Below are 22,240 nucleotides of genomic sequence, written 5' to 3' on the forward strand. Positions count from 1 at the left end.
ATTAAGTACGACATTTTAAAACCATTTTGTATAAATTGGGTCAGATAATTAGGTACAGGTATTTGTTTAATAATAGCGTTTTATAATATTAATCCCATATTTATGATATTTTATTATTCTTATTCCTATTTATTGTAACGATTAATTAATGACGCAATCGTTATATTTTTTCGTAACAATTTGTTTTTTTTTTTTTTTATTAAAATTTACATGCTTTTAATTAAATATTAATGTAAAATTAAGATTAATTGATTTGCGCAATTATATTTTGACGATAATATATACTTTATTTTTTTTAACTTATAATGGTTATGCATGTGTAAATAAATTTGAAAATAACGGCCAAATTATTTATTTTTAATAATAGAACATGATAAAAAATATTATGCTATCTATGTTTATAAATATGTTATACATGTACTACAATACATATATATTATATACATAAATACCTATACTATGTTACAATGTTTTATTTATAGACATATAAATATTTTGTTATAATTTCAATCAACAACAGGTTAAACACGTGCTTTATGTAAAATCCAAATAAAAATCAGAGTTGAATAAAAAAACGAAAAAGAAAAGATAACGTACAATAACATAAAAAACGTAAAAAACAACGGTGTAAAAGCTAAAAAATCATTCGAACAAAAAGAGCGAGACAAAAGTATATGTTGTATAGCAATATATCTATGCATGTATGTATATATATGTATCTAAATTGCAAAAATTATAACACATATATATGTTAAGTATCTATATTATATCCTAATATTTAGTTAAATTGCATTGAAAAGGATAGGTACTTAATTTCGCCTTTAAAAGTAACCTTAATTTTCCACTATTAACTACCTATATACTCGTAATAATGTAATGAGTAAATTAAAACATAATTAAAAATGTAGAGAAAAAATTAATAAATAGTTTATAAATAAATTTTACTGTCGATTATAATTAGGGTTTTGTGTATTAAATTCTTACATATATCGTCTATTTTTGATATAGAGGGCGTAAGTATTAAATTTTTGACGTAACACTGAGAGAGAATTTTCGATCCTATAAAATATATTTATAAGAATATTGAGTAATATACATTCATCAGATTATAATATAATCTTTTTTATATAAATGTTTGTGAGTTATTTGATCTTATTACAACAAAAAATGGTAGTCCTCGAATTTGCCACAGACGAATATTTTCATGTCACACAGATTTGTATCGAAAATAAGAAATTTTGCGTTACACCAACAGAGTTTTTGCAATACAAGATCAGTTTTTAAGTATTTGCTTTTACAGTCAAACTGAATAATACTCGTATGTGTATACTTAATCATACACCCTTAATATTTAAAAGTACTTCATAATTTTTATTGTAGATCTTTGTTACATATTTCTCTTTATGATCTTTTTAGTATCACAAAAGTGATTCTGACTTCATATACAAAATGTAAATGTTAAATAGTTTAAAGAGATTGCATATAATTATAGAAAATAACATCTAGTTTTATAAAGGATCTGTGCGATTAAATTACTATATTTAGCCTTCTATTACTATTGTGAGCCACTACCAACGCAGGGAATGATAAAGTGTACTTATATAATATACCCATACTTATAGTTATTCAATACAAATATTTTGTTTTTTTTGATAAGAAGTTACTAAATCGAGTCCTACTGGTTATCGATTTATGTTATACGAGTACTAATGGTTTAAAATAAATTTTTAAATTATTGAATACAATTTTAATTTTAATTTAATGCTTAAATTATTAAAATTTAAAATATTTATTATTTCTCATTTCTTTATTCTTTTATACTTTAAGTATTTTAATTTTTATAAATGTTTTTAAAAAGAATTTTTGGCAAACATATGAGCATTTAATTCATCATCTTGTTTAAAAATTTAACATGTAGACATGTAAATGTTTTCAGTTATCATTTTTCTATTTAATTAGAAAATTATAAATTAATTTAATTTTATTTAATGATTAAATGATGATAAAAGTGATCCCATTTTATTTTTTAAACGTAAAAAATATCTAAATACAATTTAGAATTTTTTTGCATTGTTGCTTAAATAAAATTGAAACATTGTAATTTATATTTCGTATGAATTTACTTTTGTGTTATACTATATACTATATACTTATTACAGATATACTTACGTATATATTAATTACTTTTCTCTTTGATGCAATTTTTTTAATTTTAGAATTTTATTTTTAGTTGTTTTTTATTTCTTTTATAAAATTTTGCTAAGTATTACATATTTTATATTATGAAATTATTTTATTTAATTTTGTTGTATTTTTATAAAAGAATGCTGATATATTATATAGATCCTAAAATACATTAAATATTTGTACATATAATACGTAAATTTATTGTTAAGTACATAGTTGAATGTCCACTTTGATCGAACAATAAATTTAATTGACTGTTTCTAGCAAAAAATTCTTGAAAAACCCTTTGTTTTAAAAAAAAAACTATGAAGGTTTCTTAAATTATTTTCAAATAGCAATTTTAAATAGAATATAATATGTATTGTATATATTAAAGATAACATTATAAGATAATATGAGTTTTTAATTTAATTTAAATAAAATGTATGTAATTAAGAGAATGGAAATGAAGTTAAAGGAGATTTCAATATCTCGGATTTACTTACTTATATTAACTTTTAAGAAAAATGCTATTATTTATTTGCAATGATTTTTTGTAAAAGTAGAATAATTATAATTATATAAATTTAAAATATTAAAATTGTATACCCATATTATTTATTAATTATATATGCTGGTATACATACACATACTCGTAGTTTTGTATAGATCGAATTTTGTGTTTTGTATATATTTTATCACGTGAAAATTCTTGGCATTAAAAATAATTTTCATATATTTTGAAATACGTAATATAAATATGATTACCGTAGTATAGTATATATGTATATATACATGTATGTACATGCATAATTATGTATCAATGTAGAAATTCAAAAGAAAAATGAGGTTGATGAAAATATATATACACACATGTATAAACATTCCGACATATGTTATGTATGTGCCTTAAAATTTTTTCTTTTATTATCTTATAGTTTTTTTTTTTTTTTGTCTTAAAATTGAAGATAAGTAATTTGCGTCAGGTGTAGTTATTAAAAATTTCTCTTGTAAATATTTTTATAAGTGTATAGAATGCCAGAGAAATTCATAAATAAAGAAAAAATCGTCATAGAATTTAAAAAAAGAACTAGATATTAATTGCCAATAATTGTATGCATAATAAATTAATACAAAAATTATTTTAGTTACATACACATATACATATATACATAATATATTGCTGAAAATAATTGAAAAAAAAAAAATAATGTTATTTTACCTTTGAAATCATTTAGTCAAAAAATACAAATTTAATACTAATTTTTGTATATGAAAATGCTTTGATATTTTTCTTTTAAATATAAAAAAAAAAAAAATATTTATGCCAAATTTTTTAAATTGAATTTCTTCTTAATTCAATAAAATTTTTATATGTATACATTGTACATATATATATATATAAAAATAAAATTGTCTAAAAAATAATCTAGGAATATTATGTACATATATATAACTGTAACACTGCAATTTATGTAATCTGTAAACTCTTGTACAGATTAAAATTATATTATTTAATTGGGATGCTACTGAATTGGGATGCTTAATCAGTTAGTTAAATCGAATACAACAAACAACATAACCAAAGCACTACATTTTTTTTTTTACAATTATTGAGTAAATGTAAGCCTTTTGTAATTGTAAAATTTTCATCAATTTGTATACAAGATGTTTAATCCTTTTTTATTTTCCGAAACAAAACTTACACGCACATCAATTAGATGCTCTTTAATTTTACAAACATATTAGGTAATTTTCATCTACCCCATAAAATTATATGCTTTTAAAATTTTTAAATAAAATTTTTGTAATAAATTTTTATACTGAACTGCTAAGTTGTTATATAAATTTTTTAAAAGAATAAAAATAAAATTTGTAATTTATAAATTTACATAACCAGGAAAATTTAGTATTTTAATCATTATTCATTAATATTATGCTTATACTAATGCTTATGGGTTGCAGTTTCCACATTTCGAAATACGAATTAAAATGAATGTGTTCGCTTCTACCTTTATTTACACTTAGCTTATGCAGATTTACACTTAGTTTATAAGTGATTTTATGTATATGAATTGAATATCATCTACACGATCTATCATTTTATAACAGTGTGGGGTATATCATATATTAATATTACGTACGTCCATAATAGATATATGTATAGTATATCATAGATGATATTTAAAATATTAAATTATTTTAGCCTTAATAAATTTTTTGGCATGATTCGTCAAAATGTATTAATTTTCCATGAAAACAAAATGATTAATGTTTATATTTATTTTATTTATTTAGAAATTTTTATTTAAAATATATTTTTTGCATGTGATGTACATATGTATGAATATGTACTGTACATATACTCATATATTCTTGTTCGTTGAACAAAAGTTTTTGAACTTTAATTATTATTTAATTTTATTAACCACCCATATTAATAATAATTTTTAATCACAAGTTTTAATTAAAATTCAAAATAATTTCAAAATAATTTCAAATTTATTTTTTTATATAATACAATATTACAATATATTTTATAAATACATCTATACATATGTTTACATTTTATACATACATATTTTTCTTTCAAATTAAATATTTAAAATTTGAGATTTTTTTCTTAAATGTGTATTTGTTTGTGTGTTTCTTTTTGAAAAAATTCGACCATTCGAAAATTCCCTCACCTATTTCTCTTAATAGTTTGATGATGACGACGATAAGAAAATACTAAATACATATTTTTTTTTTTATTTTTTTATATATACATACATATATGAATTTCACAATAATTTTAAGAGCAGAAACCTCTTAAATTTTATTTTTAATTTTAAAATATGTTACAATACAATATGCTGTTGTGTTATACGTTAAAGTTATTTCACATATGTATGAGCGTATAGGTACATATATAAATATCATACGTTTGTAAAAAAGTATGTATTCTAATTTGTATTAAGCATTAAAGCATATAAATATGTGAATATATCTTTTGATGGGAAGAAATTTATTTTTTATTTTCTTTGTGCCTTTAATGTACATATATATATATATATATACGAACTTACATATGTATATACATATTTTAAAATTGATATTTGATACCATTGTATATGTTAAATTTAATGTACGAGTATTAAATTTCAGTAGATTAAAAATATTATTTGGATCAGAGAATAATATTAATTGTAAAAAAATATATAGATATGTATTTATGTTAGTTAAAATTTAAAATCAGGGTTGAGTCTAGACTTTTATATTAAATTGCAAATAATTATCTTATATAAATTCTAACATTCTTAATGAATAACACATTGACTTATTTCGGAGAATATTGTTTGAGATTTTGTTAAAAATGAAAAATAAATATAAATATAATTATAAGTGAATGAAAGTTTCCTGCTCTATAAAGTATACATATAGATTTTTTGAACGTAATAAAGAATATAATAAGGTGTAAGGGAAAAAACTTTTAAAATAGTTGTAATCACTAAGTCAAATATTATAATTTCCTTTACGCAAAATAGTTGTTACCCTTATTAGTTTAGGTAAAATGCATTACATAATATATTAAAAGGATTGGCATATAGAACATTGTTATATTTGCATACAACTTCGAGAGTAGTTTCGAGTGAATACCCTTAATTTAAATATGAGCGATATAATGTCATCTCTGATTTCTATCCGTACAATGCATATGTGCATAGTAAATGAATTATTTAAGAATGCATATAAAATACGTGCAGTTCACATGGAAAACTACGAGTACATATATAAAAAACGGATAGTGTTACAAAGGAAAAATAAATGTTTATTTTTTCCTTTTTGTAACCGTAGCTTAAATTTCGAAGTTAATAATCTTTATGTATCATATTATAAGAATGCAAATGCTTATTATTATTACTCCTCTATTTAAGACGCACATGTGTGCGAGCATTTCTATATTTGTGTATTTGCGTATGAGAATTATAATAACATACATATACATACATATATACAAATAACATGATATTTATGTATTAAAGAATTTAAAAAATAAAATGAAATAAAAAAATATAAAATTACAGAAAAAAAAATAAATGGAAAATTAAAAAAAAAAAAGAAAAAAAAAATGGAAAATATTGGGAACGTCTGTAATATTAGAATTTGTACTTTGTATAATATGCATGCATATACATATGTATGCGAGTATATTAACAGAATATTTTACATACAGCTACAAACGTCATATATAATAATATGTGAAAGAAATTTTTTCTGCCTTGATTTTTACTTCAATAAAATTATTTTATAAATATAGAAACTGTTTTTGTTTCATTTTTATTTTTTTTGTAAAAATAACATTTTTGTATTTTTAATGAAAGAGAGAAAAAAACAAAAAATAGAAATGTACAGATTAAATTCATTTAAAAAAATCAAAACATAAAAAAAAAACAAAAATAAATAGAAAAACAGAAACATTAACAAAAAATATTTTTTTTGTGCGTCATTTTTGTTTAAAATTTTTTTTTTTTTTAAATTTTAAATACACACATTTACATATGTACGTACACAGAATGACATGAGTACATACAATAGTTTTGCTATAGGATTCATGTATTAAGATTTTCTTTGAATGAAAATTTTTGGAAAATTTATTATGAAAACTCAAAATTAGTTTAATGAGGTCCTGACATATTTTAAAAAAAAAAATTTAAAAATCATGCTCGTTAACTTGTACGTTAGTATACATTATTGTACATACAGTTGTTGCAAATACATAAGAAATGTTTTTGCAAAGAAAATAATCTCAAAATTTAAAATGCATAATTTTCACTATTATTAATAAAAGGATGTAGCTTAAAAATAATTAACCACTTATTAGGCTATTTAGAAATACAATTAAAAGGCACGTCCTGTTTTCACTCAAAGTTCTTTAAGTGAAAACACTGTGAATTCTATAGACTAGGAATAATTTAAAATTAATGCTTTTGGGTGAAAAATTAGCGCTGTTTTTCTTAAGGTTGATTTTTTTTTACTCTTCTTATATTATTGTTTCTAAATAGCGAAATCAAAAAGAAAAAAATTTCCATAAGTTTTTTAAGTAAGTTAATAGAGCTTTAATAAGACATAAAATTTGTTTTTATTTTTTATTTTTGGGAATCTTGTATGTATATGTATTTTGATTTTCTTTAATAACGGTATTATTTACAACTAAATCGGAAAAAAGATAGATTAGAAGGAACCTCAGAAGACGCAAGATCTATATTCTGTTGGACAACAGGGCAGTTTTCGAAGCCCTTTGGTCTGAAGTGATAATATCAAATATATGAAGTGCGTCGATCTCCTCGGAGATTTTGCTATGCACAAAAGTTTAACGATGATGTGGGTTATCGGCATCGACCTGACTTGTTTGGTGGTTGCGATTCCATTTGTTGGGTCTGAGTCTTGATTTGAGGTGTCGAGGACGACAGTCATTCGTGCCTTTGATAGTTGGCTTAGCAGGCTAGGAATGACTGGTAGAGTTGGTTTCAAGGAGTGCGATATTCCAAAAAATTTATTGTGCCTTCAGGGAGCGGAGTGGAAAAAGCTGATATCTTTGTGTCGTCCATTCTTGAGGCTGGTGGCTTGGTTACTAAATTGTGAAAACTATTAATAGTGAACTGGGTCGTCTTTATTTGGAAGACAATTTGGGTAATCTCGTTCTAGATTGTTTAAAATTTTGATGTACCTTAAGGAAATTTTTCCCAACTTTGCATTTTTCAAATTTGTCTTTTACTGGTTATTACAATGTGATTATATAAGTAAAACAAAAAAACGAAAATTTCTTTGAAAAATTTCTAAATTTTTGAATGATGAAAAAGCAGGTATTCAAATAATTTCCTTTTTTTTTAACTTTTAATTGCATTTTAATTGTTGGTATTTATAATTTTTTTGTGAATAAAAAATTTATATTTGTCATTTACTTATATTATATGTATTTATAATTGGGTATATATATGAATATATACATGTGTCTCTCACGTAATCATAAATTCTTAGAATTTTTCATTTTTTTTTTTTGATTTTCAATTTTAAAATAAGCATGTTGTTTTATTTACAGTAATACTTCGGTTTCGCGCTATCTATTATAATATGATTTTTGCTATAACGCAATTTTTAGTTTTCTAAAATAATTTTATTGTTCAATCAATAATAATAATAATCTCATGACTAGATTATTGTGATTTGAATTTGAATTGAAGTTGCTAGAGATGAGTGAGATGGAATTGTGTTGAAAGTATATCCAGAGAATGCGGAAATTTCAATATATTATTTAACCTTGCCTTTTAATGTGGTGTTACTGTTCTGCACGTTCCCATATTAAAATTTTTATTATCAAAATGATGGAAAAAGTTCGTGTGAATAATTTTAATTAAAAACACTCGCAGATCAATAAAAGAAAAAATAATGGGATATATATTTTATTTTTAGCAATTATTGTTGACGAAATGTTCAAAACCCACTAAAAGCCAAACAATTATTTTAAAAAATATATTAAGTATGTATTTTATAATAATAAAATAGTTAATAATTTTAATTTCTTCTATTTTTTTACTATTTTGAAATTACCAGTGATTTGGATGTATTTCAAGATATCCGGGGAAAAGTAAATGAGGTCGTACATTAGATTCCTAATAAAAATAAAATAATTCTACATAAATAGTACATATAGGTGACATAAAATGTTATAATTAAGTAAGTAATATGGTATGATATGTATTGCACATAAAAATTCTTAACCTATCTACAAGATTATCTAACTTTTCAAAATTAAAGAATTTTAAAATTTCAGTTCAATTTCTTTATTACAATCTAAGTTTTTAATTGAAGTAGGAAGTTTTTTGATATTGTAATTAATAAACTTTGGCCTTATAAATGCAAATTTAAATTGCAATTTATACTGACGTAAAGTGCGCTTTCCATCAGACTACTTCCACGCATGTCGGAGGGCTCGAAACAAACACCTTCCACCCCTTTTCTATTAAGTATGAAAGTATCTTCAACTCAGCGCCTCGCAAGTGCATAGAACATGTTTCCCTGTCTCATCTCACCATGACAAAATTTTCGTAATATGCTGATTGGTTTTGAAATTTTCTTTGAGAAGAGTAACTGCCATCTTTTTGCATTTTTTTGCTGCTATCTAAAATCTTGGACGATTGCTAGAGGGATAAAACCTGTGCCAAAACTGCAGCATCTTGTTGCAGTGTTGTCTTTTTCTTAAAATAAATAATTCGGCAAACTAATATCATTTGTTGTTAAATCAGAGAGCACGATTGGCATGTGCTGCTCACTTTAAATATATTAATTTGTCATTGGCTAAAAATTATTACAAATTTTTTTTTTTATATTTAAAATATACTTACCTAGGCCCATAATATAATTTCAATAAAATTTTTAAATTGGAAATGTTAATTTAACAATTATAGATAAACTTATTATTGCGGCATTAAACAAAAAAAACAATTAAATATATAAATTGTAAGTGATATTAAAAGAATGTTTTTTTTTTCTTTGCGTCTCCGTAAAAATTGGTTTCTATAAATAATTATAAATAAAATTATAATAATATATAATAAAAAATTATAAATATAAAAGTATAAAAGTTCTGTTTTTGAAAATTTTATTATCAATTATTATTGAGGAGGAGTTATGAATTTCTATTTTCTTTATAGTTTATTTAATTATCTTCTAATTTAAATGGTATATTTTTATGTTGTATGCGAATTATATACACTTAGGGTGCTTTAAAAATAAAAAACTAAATAATTTTAAAAATTAATTACAATATAATAAATTTATGTGTACATATTTTATTTTTTTTTTAAAGTATTTTTGCATCATAAAAAAAAACTTATTTCTTTCTTAAATTTTTATTTGTGTTTTTTTTTCCTTTTTTTATTTTTAATGTTTTCATTTCTCAATTCTTTTTTTCTTTTCATTTTTAGGTAAAATGACATTGAGAAAATGATCCACTGGCTCATTGAACCCTGATATTCAGATCATTTACGTACATAGAGGAAAAAAAAGTATAATTATAAAAATTTTATATAGAACATTATATTGAATCTAAATTTATGTACAATTTATACTTAGTACCTACGAGTATTATAACATTTGTGCTGTTATACACATACATTTAATTTAAATAAAAAAAAAAAAAAACAAAAAATAAAAGAAAAATACTAAACATGTGCACGATATCGTTTTGTAGTTGTTTTTGCTTCTCCTTTTTTTTGATTAGTGAAAAACAAGATATAAAATTTTAAAGATATTTAAAATATAATATAAAAGCATTTTTTATATAAAAAAATTATATATATATATATATAGATATATAGCTTAAATTATATATAAACAGGGATGGAAAATTCATAAAAAAAAGAAAGAATAAGAAAATATTTAATTTTTATTAAAAAAAATTGTTGGAATTTAAAATAAGAAGCAAAAGTATAAAACAAAAAAAAAAATCAGTGTGAATTTAGGACGTTTATTTTTATTTTTTATTTATTATTTTTTTTCATATATAAATTTTTTTATAAGTATATTATTTATAAATATAATATAATTTTTTTTTTATCCGAATACGTGTGAAAATTATGATTTAAATAGCGAAAAGCTGCCTAAAAATTGCATAAAAAGATGTTTATTTTCCCATTTATTTTTATTAAATTCTCATAAATATTTACAAAACAAAAAAAAAAGTCCTACATACATATATAAAGTAATTAAATTAATTTATTATTTGGGCAATGAAAAATGTAATATTATTTTATTACATATATATATAAATACATATTTATATAGGTATTAAATAAAATACGAATGAAAATAAAAAAAAAATGTATTAATTTTTTTATTTTATATTTAAACAAACAAAAAAAAAAAAAAAATTAATTTATTTTAAATAAAATTAAGAATATAAAAAATTTAAAAGTAATATCTGTAATTATTAATAATTTATCAACAAATAACAAAAACACAAAAAAAAAGAAAGAGAAAATATTATTAAAAAAAAAACAAAAAAACATAAACAAAAATGACAACAAAAGCTTCACCACCAGCACACCAACATTCAACAACTGGAACATCTGGAACAGTTGGTGTTTCAACATCACTTGTTGGTGTCGGTAATTCTGTTAATTTAGCCAATGTTAAAATTAAAAAAGAATTACCAACAGATGAAATAAATGTAAGTGAAATTTTATTTTGAAAATACAAAATAAATTTTAAAATGAATTTCTTTATTTAATTTTAAGAAATTATAAAATTGAATTGGGTAAGTTGGTGTTTATTACCGTCGTCCCTTGGTACTCTAGAAAATTTTAAAAATTTGACGTGGAAGACCATCATATATGGTATCGAGATTTCGGTTGGATTACTTAGAATTTGTTGTTGTCTATGATCGTTATGGCTCTTTCTGAATTACTTTATGACTATCATATATTTTTGAATAGTAAGCGTAGGTCTGATAGTTTTCCGTCGTCTTTTTAATTTCTTGGTCTGGCTACATGTTATATCGAACTTTTTTGCTTTTTATTTCTCAGGCGGTTTGCGGATGTTGATGATTTTTACTTTGAGTTCATAACGAGATGAAGTTTTCTGGTTCTACTCCTTTTCATTTAGGTGAAATAATTATTGATGAGGCTGTTGTTTTGCAAAATTTATTACCTTTTAGTAACGATTGGTGTTCTGGCTCGAATGGAGTTACTCCTATTGTTTTGCGGAATTGTATTTCGAATCTTGATAGTTCACACCGTTTTCTTCACAATCTGTCGCTTCGTAGTTCTGCATTTTCAGATGTTTGCAAGAATACTTTTATGATACAGGGCCATAAAAGAAGTCGCGTAATTTAATTAGTAATTATAGTATAAACACATCGATAGGTTGTCTTCTATTCCTAAACTCTTCGAAAAAATCTTAATATATTATGTATTTTGTGTGAACCTTATATAAAATATCAAATCTTTGTTAAAGAAACTAAAGAATATTGTTCGTTTTATTTTTAAATCTAAAATTACAACCAAGAATTGCCACTGCATTTAGACATAAAAATATATTTCCACACATAAGCATATATTCATATATGAATATACATGTGAATGTATATTATTTTGCTTTCATCTATAAATTAAGTATTAAATACTGACTATAGCCGATAAATGACCAGCTAAAGAAAGAAAAGTAAAAATATAACAGTAATATAATATCAAAAACAATCTATAACCATATATCTACATACAATTAAGTGAAAATGAGAACGGTGGAAAAAAGTGCAAAAAAAAAAATTAATACACTAGTAAAAGCCTATATTATATACAGGCATGCGATGAAATTTGATAATTTAAATCGCGCGGCTCACCACTATTCTTGCACTATTGTTTGTTTATAAATGCATAACTTATAATGTTCAGGATTGTTATAATGTTTGCGTATATATATATTTCTATATGTATGAGGTAAATAAATTTATGAGTTTGTAGGTACAAACTTACTTTTGTAGCTAATCGCTGTATATTTTTCACTTTTTAACTTTTTTTACTGTTTTTGTTATTCCCATTGTAATACACTTTATCGTCACAATAAGTTTTTAGACCTCTCATCTAATAAGAACATGTATTTATAAAAGATTAGGATACAGATACCTTCAGCAAAAACAAAACTAATGAAATTTGGGTCAAAACATTAGTTTGTAAAACGTCACATTTCCGTCAAATAAATTAAGTTAAAAACAAGTAAAGCTATAAAAATAACGGTGAAAATTAAATGATATGATAGATTTTACCAATTTAATATATTATGTTGCATATTTGCAGGAGGAAAAGCAAAAATATAAAAAGCAAGTTGAAATAGCACAAAATGAGTTCCATTTAAAAGTATACATATGTATGTAAAAAATTGAGAACTCGAGACTTTAACTTTTAAGTATTAATTTAACGAAAAACCGGTTTCAATTTGCGAATTTAATGGACATTGGACATCAATACGTTTTTAGAATTTACCGAAATTGCCTATATGAAAAAACAATACTCAAGTTGCTAAAAATTTGCATTTTCTTGACATTGAAAAATAATAGTTTTCTATGTCTAGTTATAAAAGTATAGAAGTTGGATCGAGATATGCAATAAATTTTTTTAGAGAAATATTTTTAGTAAAAATCTATTAACACATAAAATTTCGGCTTTTCATATCGAAAGTTTTCCAGTCAGGCAGACAATGAAACTAATAAACATATTTTTTCTAAAAATTTTTTCAATATAAAAATAGGAGGAAAAAAAGAAAAATTTTTAATTTTGCTTATTAACACATACTCGTATTCATTTTAGTACCATACGCAATAACAACAAAACTATTTTTTTCTGTTCTAAATTTATACATACAATATATACCAAAATACATTATACATACATACATATAAATGTGACATCAACAACGTCAATGATTATACTTATTATAATATTATATTTGAGTATATTTGTGTATATGTTAATATAAATGATATATGTAAAGGTGTCATATTTCTTTTCTTTATTAAAAGTATGCACAAGATAAATATATAAAGCGACAAAGAACTTTATTATATACCTACATTACTACGACAGTCTTTAAAAATATTTCCAAAATTTATATAGTATTACATTATTATAGATTTTATATTTCACTTTATGTTATATACGCATATACATAAGTGCTTGTATTCAGGATTCAAAGGTAAAATAATGCTGAAGGTATAAAAGTAAATGAATTTTTTTTTCTTTTCTTTTTTTTTTGATATATGATCTTTAGATAATATCCTGTTTCATAGATTCTAAATTTTCATCATTTTTCGTTTTATATTAAATACACACTCCATAGTGTACATAAAATATTTAGGAAAAAAAAAACAAAGAAAAAATAAAATGTTGCATAATTGAGGAAGATATTGTATGCGATATACCATCATACAATATATATTTTGTAATATGAATTCTTAGATAAAATTTAAATAATAATGAAGGAAAAGTGGAAAAAAATAACTTGCTATTAGTATATGCGTTAAAAATAAGAACAACAATAATTAAAATAGAAGAATAATTTTATATATGTATGAGTAGAATTGTAAATATTTTAAACAAATTCATTGTATGTTATATAAATGCTATACCTTTTGTAATTTGACTGTCAAATATTTAATTACAAAAAAAAAAATTAAATGAATAAAAATATTTTAATTTTTAAAATAAAATTTGTATTTTGATAATTTATAAAAAAAACTATATTTAAAAGGTATAATCAAGTTTCAGAGATATTTGATAAAATACGTGAATACCTTCAAAAATGATGCTTATTAAACATTATATACATACTTAAATATACATAAAATTATTTAAATACTATGTTTGTGGATATAATATATTAGTTTATTTCATTAATGCTAGACATATTCCCAAATGGACTTAGACAGCAGTTGAATACTTATGAAATTCTGCCTTAAACAATTGCACCGCCGGACAGCAAGTACTGGGCGATCGAAAAGGATATGTATCGTGGTTTCGTCACTGTCCTCACGGAATCTATACAAGGGAACTAGATTTTCCCAGTTCATGCAGGTGATATTTTATTGGGCCCAATAAAGAAATTTGGAATGGTACGAACTAGGTTTTTATCTATCCCTAAAAACTCTGAAATCGAATACAATCTTTAATCTGCAACAAAGCTACACCCTATATTTTTGAAATTTCGTTTGAATTACACAAAACTGGTCTTTAATCGTATCTCAACAATTTAAAAAAAATTTATTACTAATTGAAAAATAACTTCGATTTTTAATTATTTACCATTCTGGTCACTTTTTAATTTTGTATATTATAAGAGTATAATAATTACGGTTTATATAACTTACATGAAAATATTTTAAATAATTATTTTCTAATAATAAATTTTATATCTAATTATAATCAATTCTTTACCGACCGCATTGCATACAATAAGGGAGGGTAAGTGATGCCAATAAATTTTGGACATCGAGCTTTCGGTGGGAACGTGCTTCTCTATATTAGGGAAGCGTAAATAAATTTTTCGGATATATCAGATCTCAGGAACTGGATCTTTTTTATTTTACATTTTTGCCCATATAAAGAGATAATTTTCTTGAAATTTATTATTTAAACTTGGGTTGTTAAAACAATGAACTCGGAAAATAAACTAAGAGGGGCCCGGAACCTAAAATTTTTATTTTTTACCGATCGATTTTACATTTTTTACCATTTCTACGGAATTAAGTGATAAAATTTCTTGAAATTTAATATTTAAGCTCTTGTTGTTACCGAAACTAACTGATTTACTTTTCAATTCGAATGACATAAAACGAAACTCTACTAACATTTTCGGGTAATGTTAACTAAAACCTGATTTGTATCCTCAAAATTGTAAAGAAGTGTTTAAATAGCATTTTTATAATGTTCTGAAACACTTGCACTAAACTAGACAATGTATATTGCGATCGCTTATGTGTTGACTACATCATATTTTTTTTATTTCATTTTCAACAAATTCATTTTTTAATTCATTACCTTTTTAATTTGTCAGAGGTAAACAAGAATATAAAATTTCAAATTAATATTTTATTTTTTTTTTAATTATAATAATATGTAGTTGCATCAAGTACAATGACATATACAAAAAGTATAATATACGAAAAATATCTACAATCCCAAACAGACAATACATACGTATAATCTAACTTAAAAATACAAAATGTGCAAGTAAAATTTGTACACAAATATACAAATGTACATACATACTCGTATATGCATGCATATATACGTATAAATTTTTTACTGTAACATTATTATTTTACAATATCAATAAAATGCTGTGTAAATATCTAATGAGTCGCTCCGATAATTTTTTCTATTCACATAATATCATTGTTTCAAAAAAAAAAACAAAAATGGCAACTAAAAATGTAGAAAAAATAAAAAGAATTCATTTAAAATTTTTTTTTTTTGTATTTTATTTTCTAATTCATTAATTCTTGCAACTTTCAAATAATAATGGTGTCAATTACAATTTACATATCACATTTTCCACCTATTTTATGGTACGTACACATGCATTTTATTATGTAGAAATATTTAAGTTTTTATGTATGTGTATGATGAAAAATTTTTAAGGTACAATTATATGTATGTATGTATATGTTTTTGTAGAAATTTTTTTTCTATAATGACGGCGTATAGCGTATAATTATTAGAGAATATTGTAGAAATGACAAAAGTTAGTAAACTAGAAAATGTTTGAAATTTTTTTCTATACCTACCTTATTATTGTTATTAGGATTTTTTTCCTCTCGAAAAGTAATAAGTAAATTCTATCTATTTTAAAATAATAATAAGAAAGAAATGTAAAAAATAAAAAAAAAAAAACAAAATAAACTGAAAAATTTTTTATTTTATTTCTCTAATGATATTAAAGTAATCTGAGAATGATTAAGGTAGAAAATTATGCAAAAAATAAAAACAAAAATGAAACAATATCAAAAATTATAAAAAAAAATGCTGCAATTTGTTGGAAAAAAGTTAAATATCCGGAAAATGTAACGAGAAAAATTGTAAAAAAATTAAAACAAAAATTTTATTCGTATTTTATTTATTATTTAACAAAATGACCATATTTATAAATTAAATTTGTACAAAACTGAAAACATAAATGTCATTGTACTTAAACTTGTTATTTCCGAATTTTAAAATTGTTATTGAATTTTTAAAACAAACTTACTAACAATTAAAACTCTTTTCCTTTTTGTGATTCAAAATAAGGAATAAAAATTTTCATATCCTTAATGTGAGTGGTTACATCATACTGAGGATTACCTCCATAGCAAGCTTGTATTAGTTTTGAAGATGGTCAGACTTTAATTAAATTTTTATTTCTTTCTTTACTCTCATTAAGAATGAAGCTCACACATGATATGAAAGTCGTTGTTAGTTATTGCACTATTAATTAAAACTCTTGTAATTTAAAATCTTTGAGTTATATATTCCGCGACACCAAACTCGTTTCCGACACCTCTCTTCCGACTCCTCGAATTCTGAACTTTTGATTCTGCGAATCCAACTCCTTGCCTTTCACTGTTTAACTCAGGGTACAACGGTTACAATGCCAGAAATGAGAAGTAATTTTTGTATAAAAATTTTGATAGTTACTTATAATAAAGTTTATGTACCGCGTATATTATAGAAGTATGGTCAATTTATTAATATTGTAGCAGTAAATATTTAAATATGTAATGCATGCATAATATTGGTCGGTAATTCTTTTATTTTTTTCAAAAAAAAGGATTTAATTGAAATTTTAGAAAGGTACGAAAGTATGAATAATTGTAATATTATTTACGCAATGATAATTATATTTAAATTTAATATTTTATTTATAATACATTATAACTTCATGAAAGTTTATATATAATTACATTTTCAATTTTAGCTAAAAAGAATTAATTTTAAACTTTAAACTATTCGCTGATTCTGAATGATCTTCCTTTATTAATAATGAGTTCATTAAAGGAAAGGCTTTTTTACTATGTTTTTTTTGACTTCGTTTCGGGTTTGCGGTCAAATTTTGTAACTCAGCTTTTGGTTACTTCTAAAATGGAAGGACAGAGACATGTGGATAGATGGTGTGAAAGGGGGATGAAAGTTTGAGAAAGATAGAGTGAGAGGGACAAAAAGATAAAAGTTAGAGAGAAAAGAAGAAGGAGAGAGGGAGAAGAATAGATACAAAGGGCGAAAAAGGGGGAGGAAAAGGCTCATGGAAAAAAGAGAAAAGAAAAGAACTTTTTATTCCAAGCAATGCTGCCAAGTAAATAATTCCGTATATCTTATTTTTTTAATAATAAAATATATTTTGAAGATACGATTAAGAAAAAAATCTTCACGAACCTCTCCACCCTCAATTCAGGTTCAGTTGAAAAAAGTAGGAAGCCAAAATATCATGATTTCAAATCAAATCAAAACATACACCAAAAAGATAAGCTTCGCATTTAGTTAATGCCCCAAGTCGATTGACATAAAATTAATTATTATTATACATTATAGTTTTTTTAGCATTATTTGATTGAAACATCAAATATTAAATTTTTTAAAAAAAAGTATACATAAGTAAATAGTTATCGTTGGTATTAATGTTATTTAGTTTTCATAAAACTGAATATTTTTAGTTATTTTTTTACATGTACGAGTATGTATTAAATTTTGCAAAATAATATATTTTGAGTTGTTTGGCATATGCCCTGAGTTTTTTTTAAATCATATGTTGATATATAGCTCATTCGCATTACTAATTCTCACATATCGCAACTCGGCTTAAAAGATAATAAAGTTTTAAAATTGAATTAAGTAGATAATTTAGAAGTAATTTCTATGAAAAGTTCGCTGCTTACTACTTTTGTTACACAACCTTTTACAAAAACTTTGCAAGAACTTCTTTATATAGTGAATAATTATATAATATATTGAAACACAAAAATTTACTTTAAAATAGATTCAATGCCTTTTCATTCGAGCTTAATTAATTTAATGATTTCAAGAATCAATTTAATGTACAAATAAGTGACTGAAGGAGCGAGAAGAAAACACCTTTAACAATTTGAAGGTGAATGAAACTCATATAAAATATTGTTAGTTACAAGAATCAATGAAGTGTATTTTTTCCAAATCGAAGTTTATTTTTATTTAACAAAGTAGAGACTACTAAATTCAGTATTAAATTGAACAAATATTTGCTAAACAATCAATCAAGGAATAATGCATACTCGTAATATATAAGCATAGGTAAATAATAAACATTTTTTTTTTGCTATAATTTTCGGGCAAAGTTTTATAATTACAAATTTTTAGTATATAAGTACTATTTAGATTATATATATGTGTATATTATATGCGTATATTTTATAAGTTTAAATATGTACATACGCATAAAAATTTAAAAGTATTTTTATTATAAAAAATTTTTGAAAAAAAATTTAATGTATTTTATGAAAAAAAATTTCATGCTCATAAATATGTTTGTATTATTATTTTATATATGTGTAAATCATTATACTCACTTATATATACAAGTACATAATTTAATTTATTTTATACTTGATATTTAAAATATAAAGTATTTGATTACAAAGTATGTGAAAATTATTATACAAAATAATTTTATTATTTTTTTTTTTGTATTTAATTTGCATAAAATTATACCATGATTTTTATATTGTATAAAAATCATGGTAGACAAACTAAATATCAAAATATATGTTAAAAGTATGTAATATATAAACTATATAGTCGTCTCATTTTCATTTTGCTTTCATTATATTTTATTTTAAATTTTCTGTGTTTTTTTTTTCTCTTTAAATTAAGTGTTGTAATAAAAATAAAAATTATTATATTACCTATTTAAGTATATATACCTTTATATTATATTCCATTTTAAATATTAATTTAAAAGAAAAAACAATACTTGGTTACACTATTACAGTGTTTGTCAGATTTGTGTATACTTATACATTTTTATACATAGTGTCAGATAGTACACAATATACTGAGTTAATTGAGCTTATATAGTAGTTTATTTTATAAAATTTTTCATATGAGTCGGTAATTATTTATGTGTCCATTCTAAATTGAGTGTGACTGTTAAATTAAAAAAAAAATATATATATATAAATGGTATTAAATATTATATTTTTATGTACTGTATTATATATATACAAATACGTATATGTATATATATAATAATTATATGGTTGTATACACATGGACATACAATATTTTTGTATTCTTTTTTTTTCCCTTTTCTGTTTATTTTTTACTTTGCGCTCTTATACATTTTATATTCCATTATTAATGGATCGCTCTGTAATGTTGTATTAAATTTCAAAAAGAATATCGAATTTCACTCATTTTATATAAAATTAATTTTATTTTAAAGTTTATAATAATAAAGTTTTATTTTACTTTATTTATATTTTCTGTTTTTTTGTTTTTTTTTTTTTTTGTTAAAATTCGAACTTTATAATTTTCTTTTTTTTTTCTAATTGTTTGTCATTTGTAATTTCGGTCGAAATATAAATCCAGAATACAGAAAGAAAAATAGGAACATTATTAATAATTAAATAATAGCAATCATGAAAGTGTACAAGGTAAAAAAAATTTCAATTAAAAAAAATTTTTTATTTCTATTTTTGCTTTTCTGTACTGCGTACATGTTTATAGTATATTTGTATATATATGATTGTAAGTAAATAATTTTAATATAATGACGAATTTAACATACCGCACATTCGTATTGAAGAGCATTACATACATATTTATATAATCTACGGTATTGCATTAAGCTACTATAGTGTAATCATAATAGTATAGGAGGATTCAAGATTTTAATACTGTTTTAAAATACATAACATTCTATTTATTCTAGTAAATTTTTATTAAATGTATACTTACAATCTACTCAATAATGTACGAAAATTCCACTTTATTAAATGTATTGAAAATGTAAAAAATATTGAATTCATTTATACACATACATACCATACTAGGTTGCAAGATTTGCAAAAATGTATTTAATTAATTTTCATTCTATAATGTTTAATATTCGGATATTTACATATGTAGTACTAATTGCACGTCCAAAATAAAAATTAAAGTTTATAACAACAAATAGAAATAATAATAAATTTTAAAAGCAAGAGCTAGAGCTTCTATTCAAATTCAGGGGTTCATTTTAGAGGAATTATTATTGTATTAAGTATATATCATGAAAAAACTCATAATTAATTAAAAAATTATCTTATAATTTTATATTTCCAAAAAATTTGTTATAAAATGCTATAGCAAGTGATTAAATAATATGAATAAAAATATTGTAAAACCCCCAAAAGTATGCAATCTTTCATTTTTAAAATTGCATGTAAGGTTTTTAATTTATTGTATGCCATTTTAATTGACATACATACAAATTTTAAATAATAGAACATAATAAAATTCAAAAAATAATATCAGTAGTTTTTCTATTTATAACACAATTATGTATTATTTGTGTTTTTTTTTGTATATTTGTAGTATTTATATACATAACTTAAATCCAAAATATGTACTTATAAGTGTATATGCATATTTGGAAATTATATTTTTTTTATTTTAATAGAGATTGTAAAATAATCCATTTTTACTTAAATTTCTTTTCTTATTTTTCATTATTTTTAATAAAATTTTTTATATTTAAATATAAATGATATTTATATGTATTATAAAGTCCATGAGCATTTATAGGCTTGTATAATCGTAACATGAATTTTTTATTAAAAAATTCAATGAAAATATAAAAGAGAGAGAAAAAAATAAAAAACTGAAATATCAAATTTATTTTACTTACCTTTAGGTTGGAAAATTAACACCTTTTTTTGTATATTTAATATACTCGCATTACATATTCATACATATTTATTGAGTATACATTTAAACATATAAATGTACATATTTATTATGTTTACTATTATTCTATTCAAATATTTTAACACTGTAGTATCGGGGTACTTTATTTAAAAAAAAAAAATATCATATTGAAAATTTAAAAATAATTTGTTTTTGTACACTTCCATAAGTTGTGCATATTTTAGAAAAATGAATCATAAATTTTCTTTCTATATATACGTAAGTACAAAACAATGTATAGTACTTATATAAAATAGTTTATTTAATTAATTATTTTATTTAGGAAATGAGAATAAATTTTATTTAAAACTTTGAAAATACTTTAATACGTATTTAAGTTTTACAGGTTGATAAAATAAAAATAAATGTTAAACTTTAACTTTTGTCCCTTAAATTTTGAAAGATGCACATTTCTAAATTTCTAAATTTTCTTTACATTGTTTCGCATAAATATGCGAAAATATTTTTTTATATTTATATGTCTTCTCGGGCATCTCAGTTGAAATTGAACTGATTTTAATAAAAATTTATGACAGCAGATATTTTGAAATTTCTAATTATCCAAAAATATGCAGCGCTATAAGTTA

At 22.4% G+C, this 22,240-nt stretch overlaps 1 protein-coding gene across 1 annotated transcript in view; it reads left to right on the plus strand.

Moving 5' to 3' along the window:
- The window catches only part of LOC129615572 (sine oculis-binding protein homolog A), a 68,640-nt gene that overhangs the window by 1,274 nt on the left and 45,126 nt on the right, over nucleotides 1–22,240 (plus strand). Inside the window, exon 2 of the mRNA XM_055530828.1 lies at nucleotides 10,134–11,377. Coding sequence (XP_055386803.1) covers nucleotides 11,225–11,377 — 153 coding nt within the window. The 5' untranslated portion in view covers nucleotides 10,134–11,224. The remainder of the gene's footprint in view (nucleotides 1–10,133; nucleotides 11,378–22,240) is intronic.

Source organism: Condylostylus longicornis, unplaced genomic scaffold, assembly GCF_029603195.1.
Source record: "Condylostylus longicornis isolate FDR11 unplaced genomic scaffold, ASM2960319v2 ptg000137l, whole genome shotgun sequence".
In the NCBI taxonomy this organism is placed as follows: Eukaryota; Metazoa; Arthropoda; class Insecta; order Diptera; family Dolichopodidae; genus Condylostylus; species Condylostylus longicornis.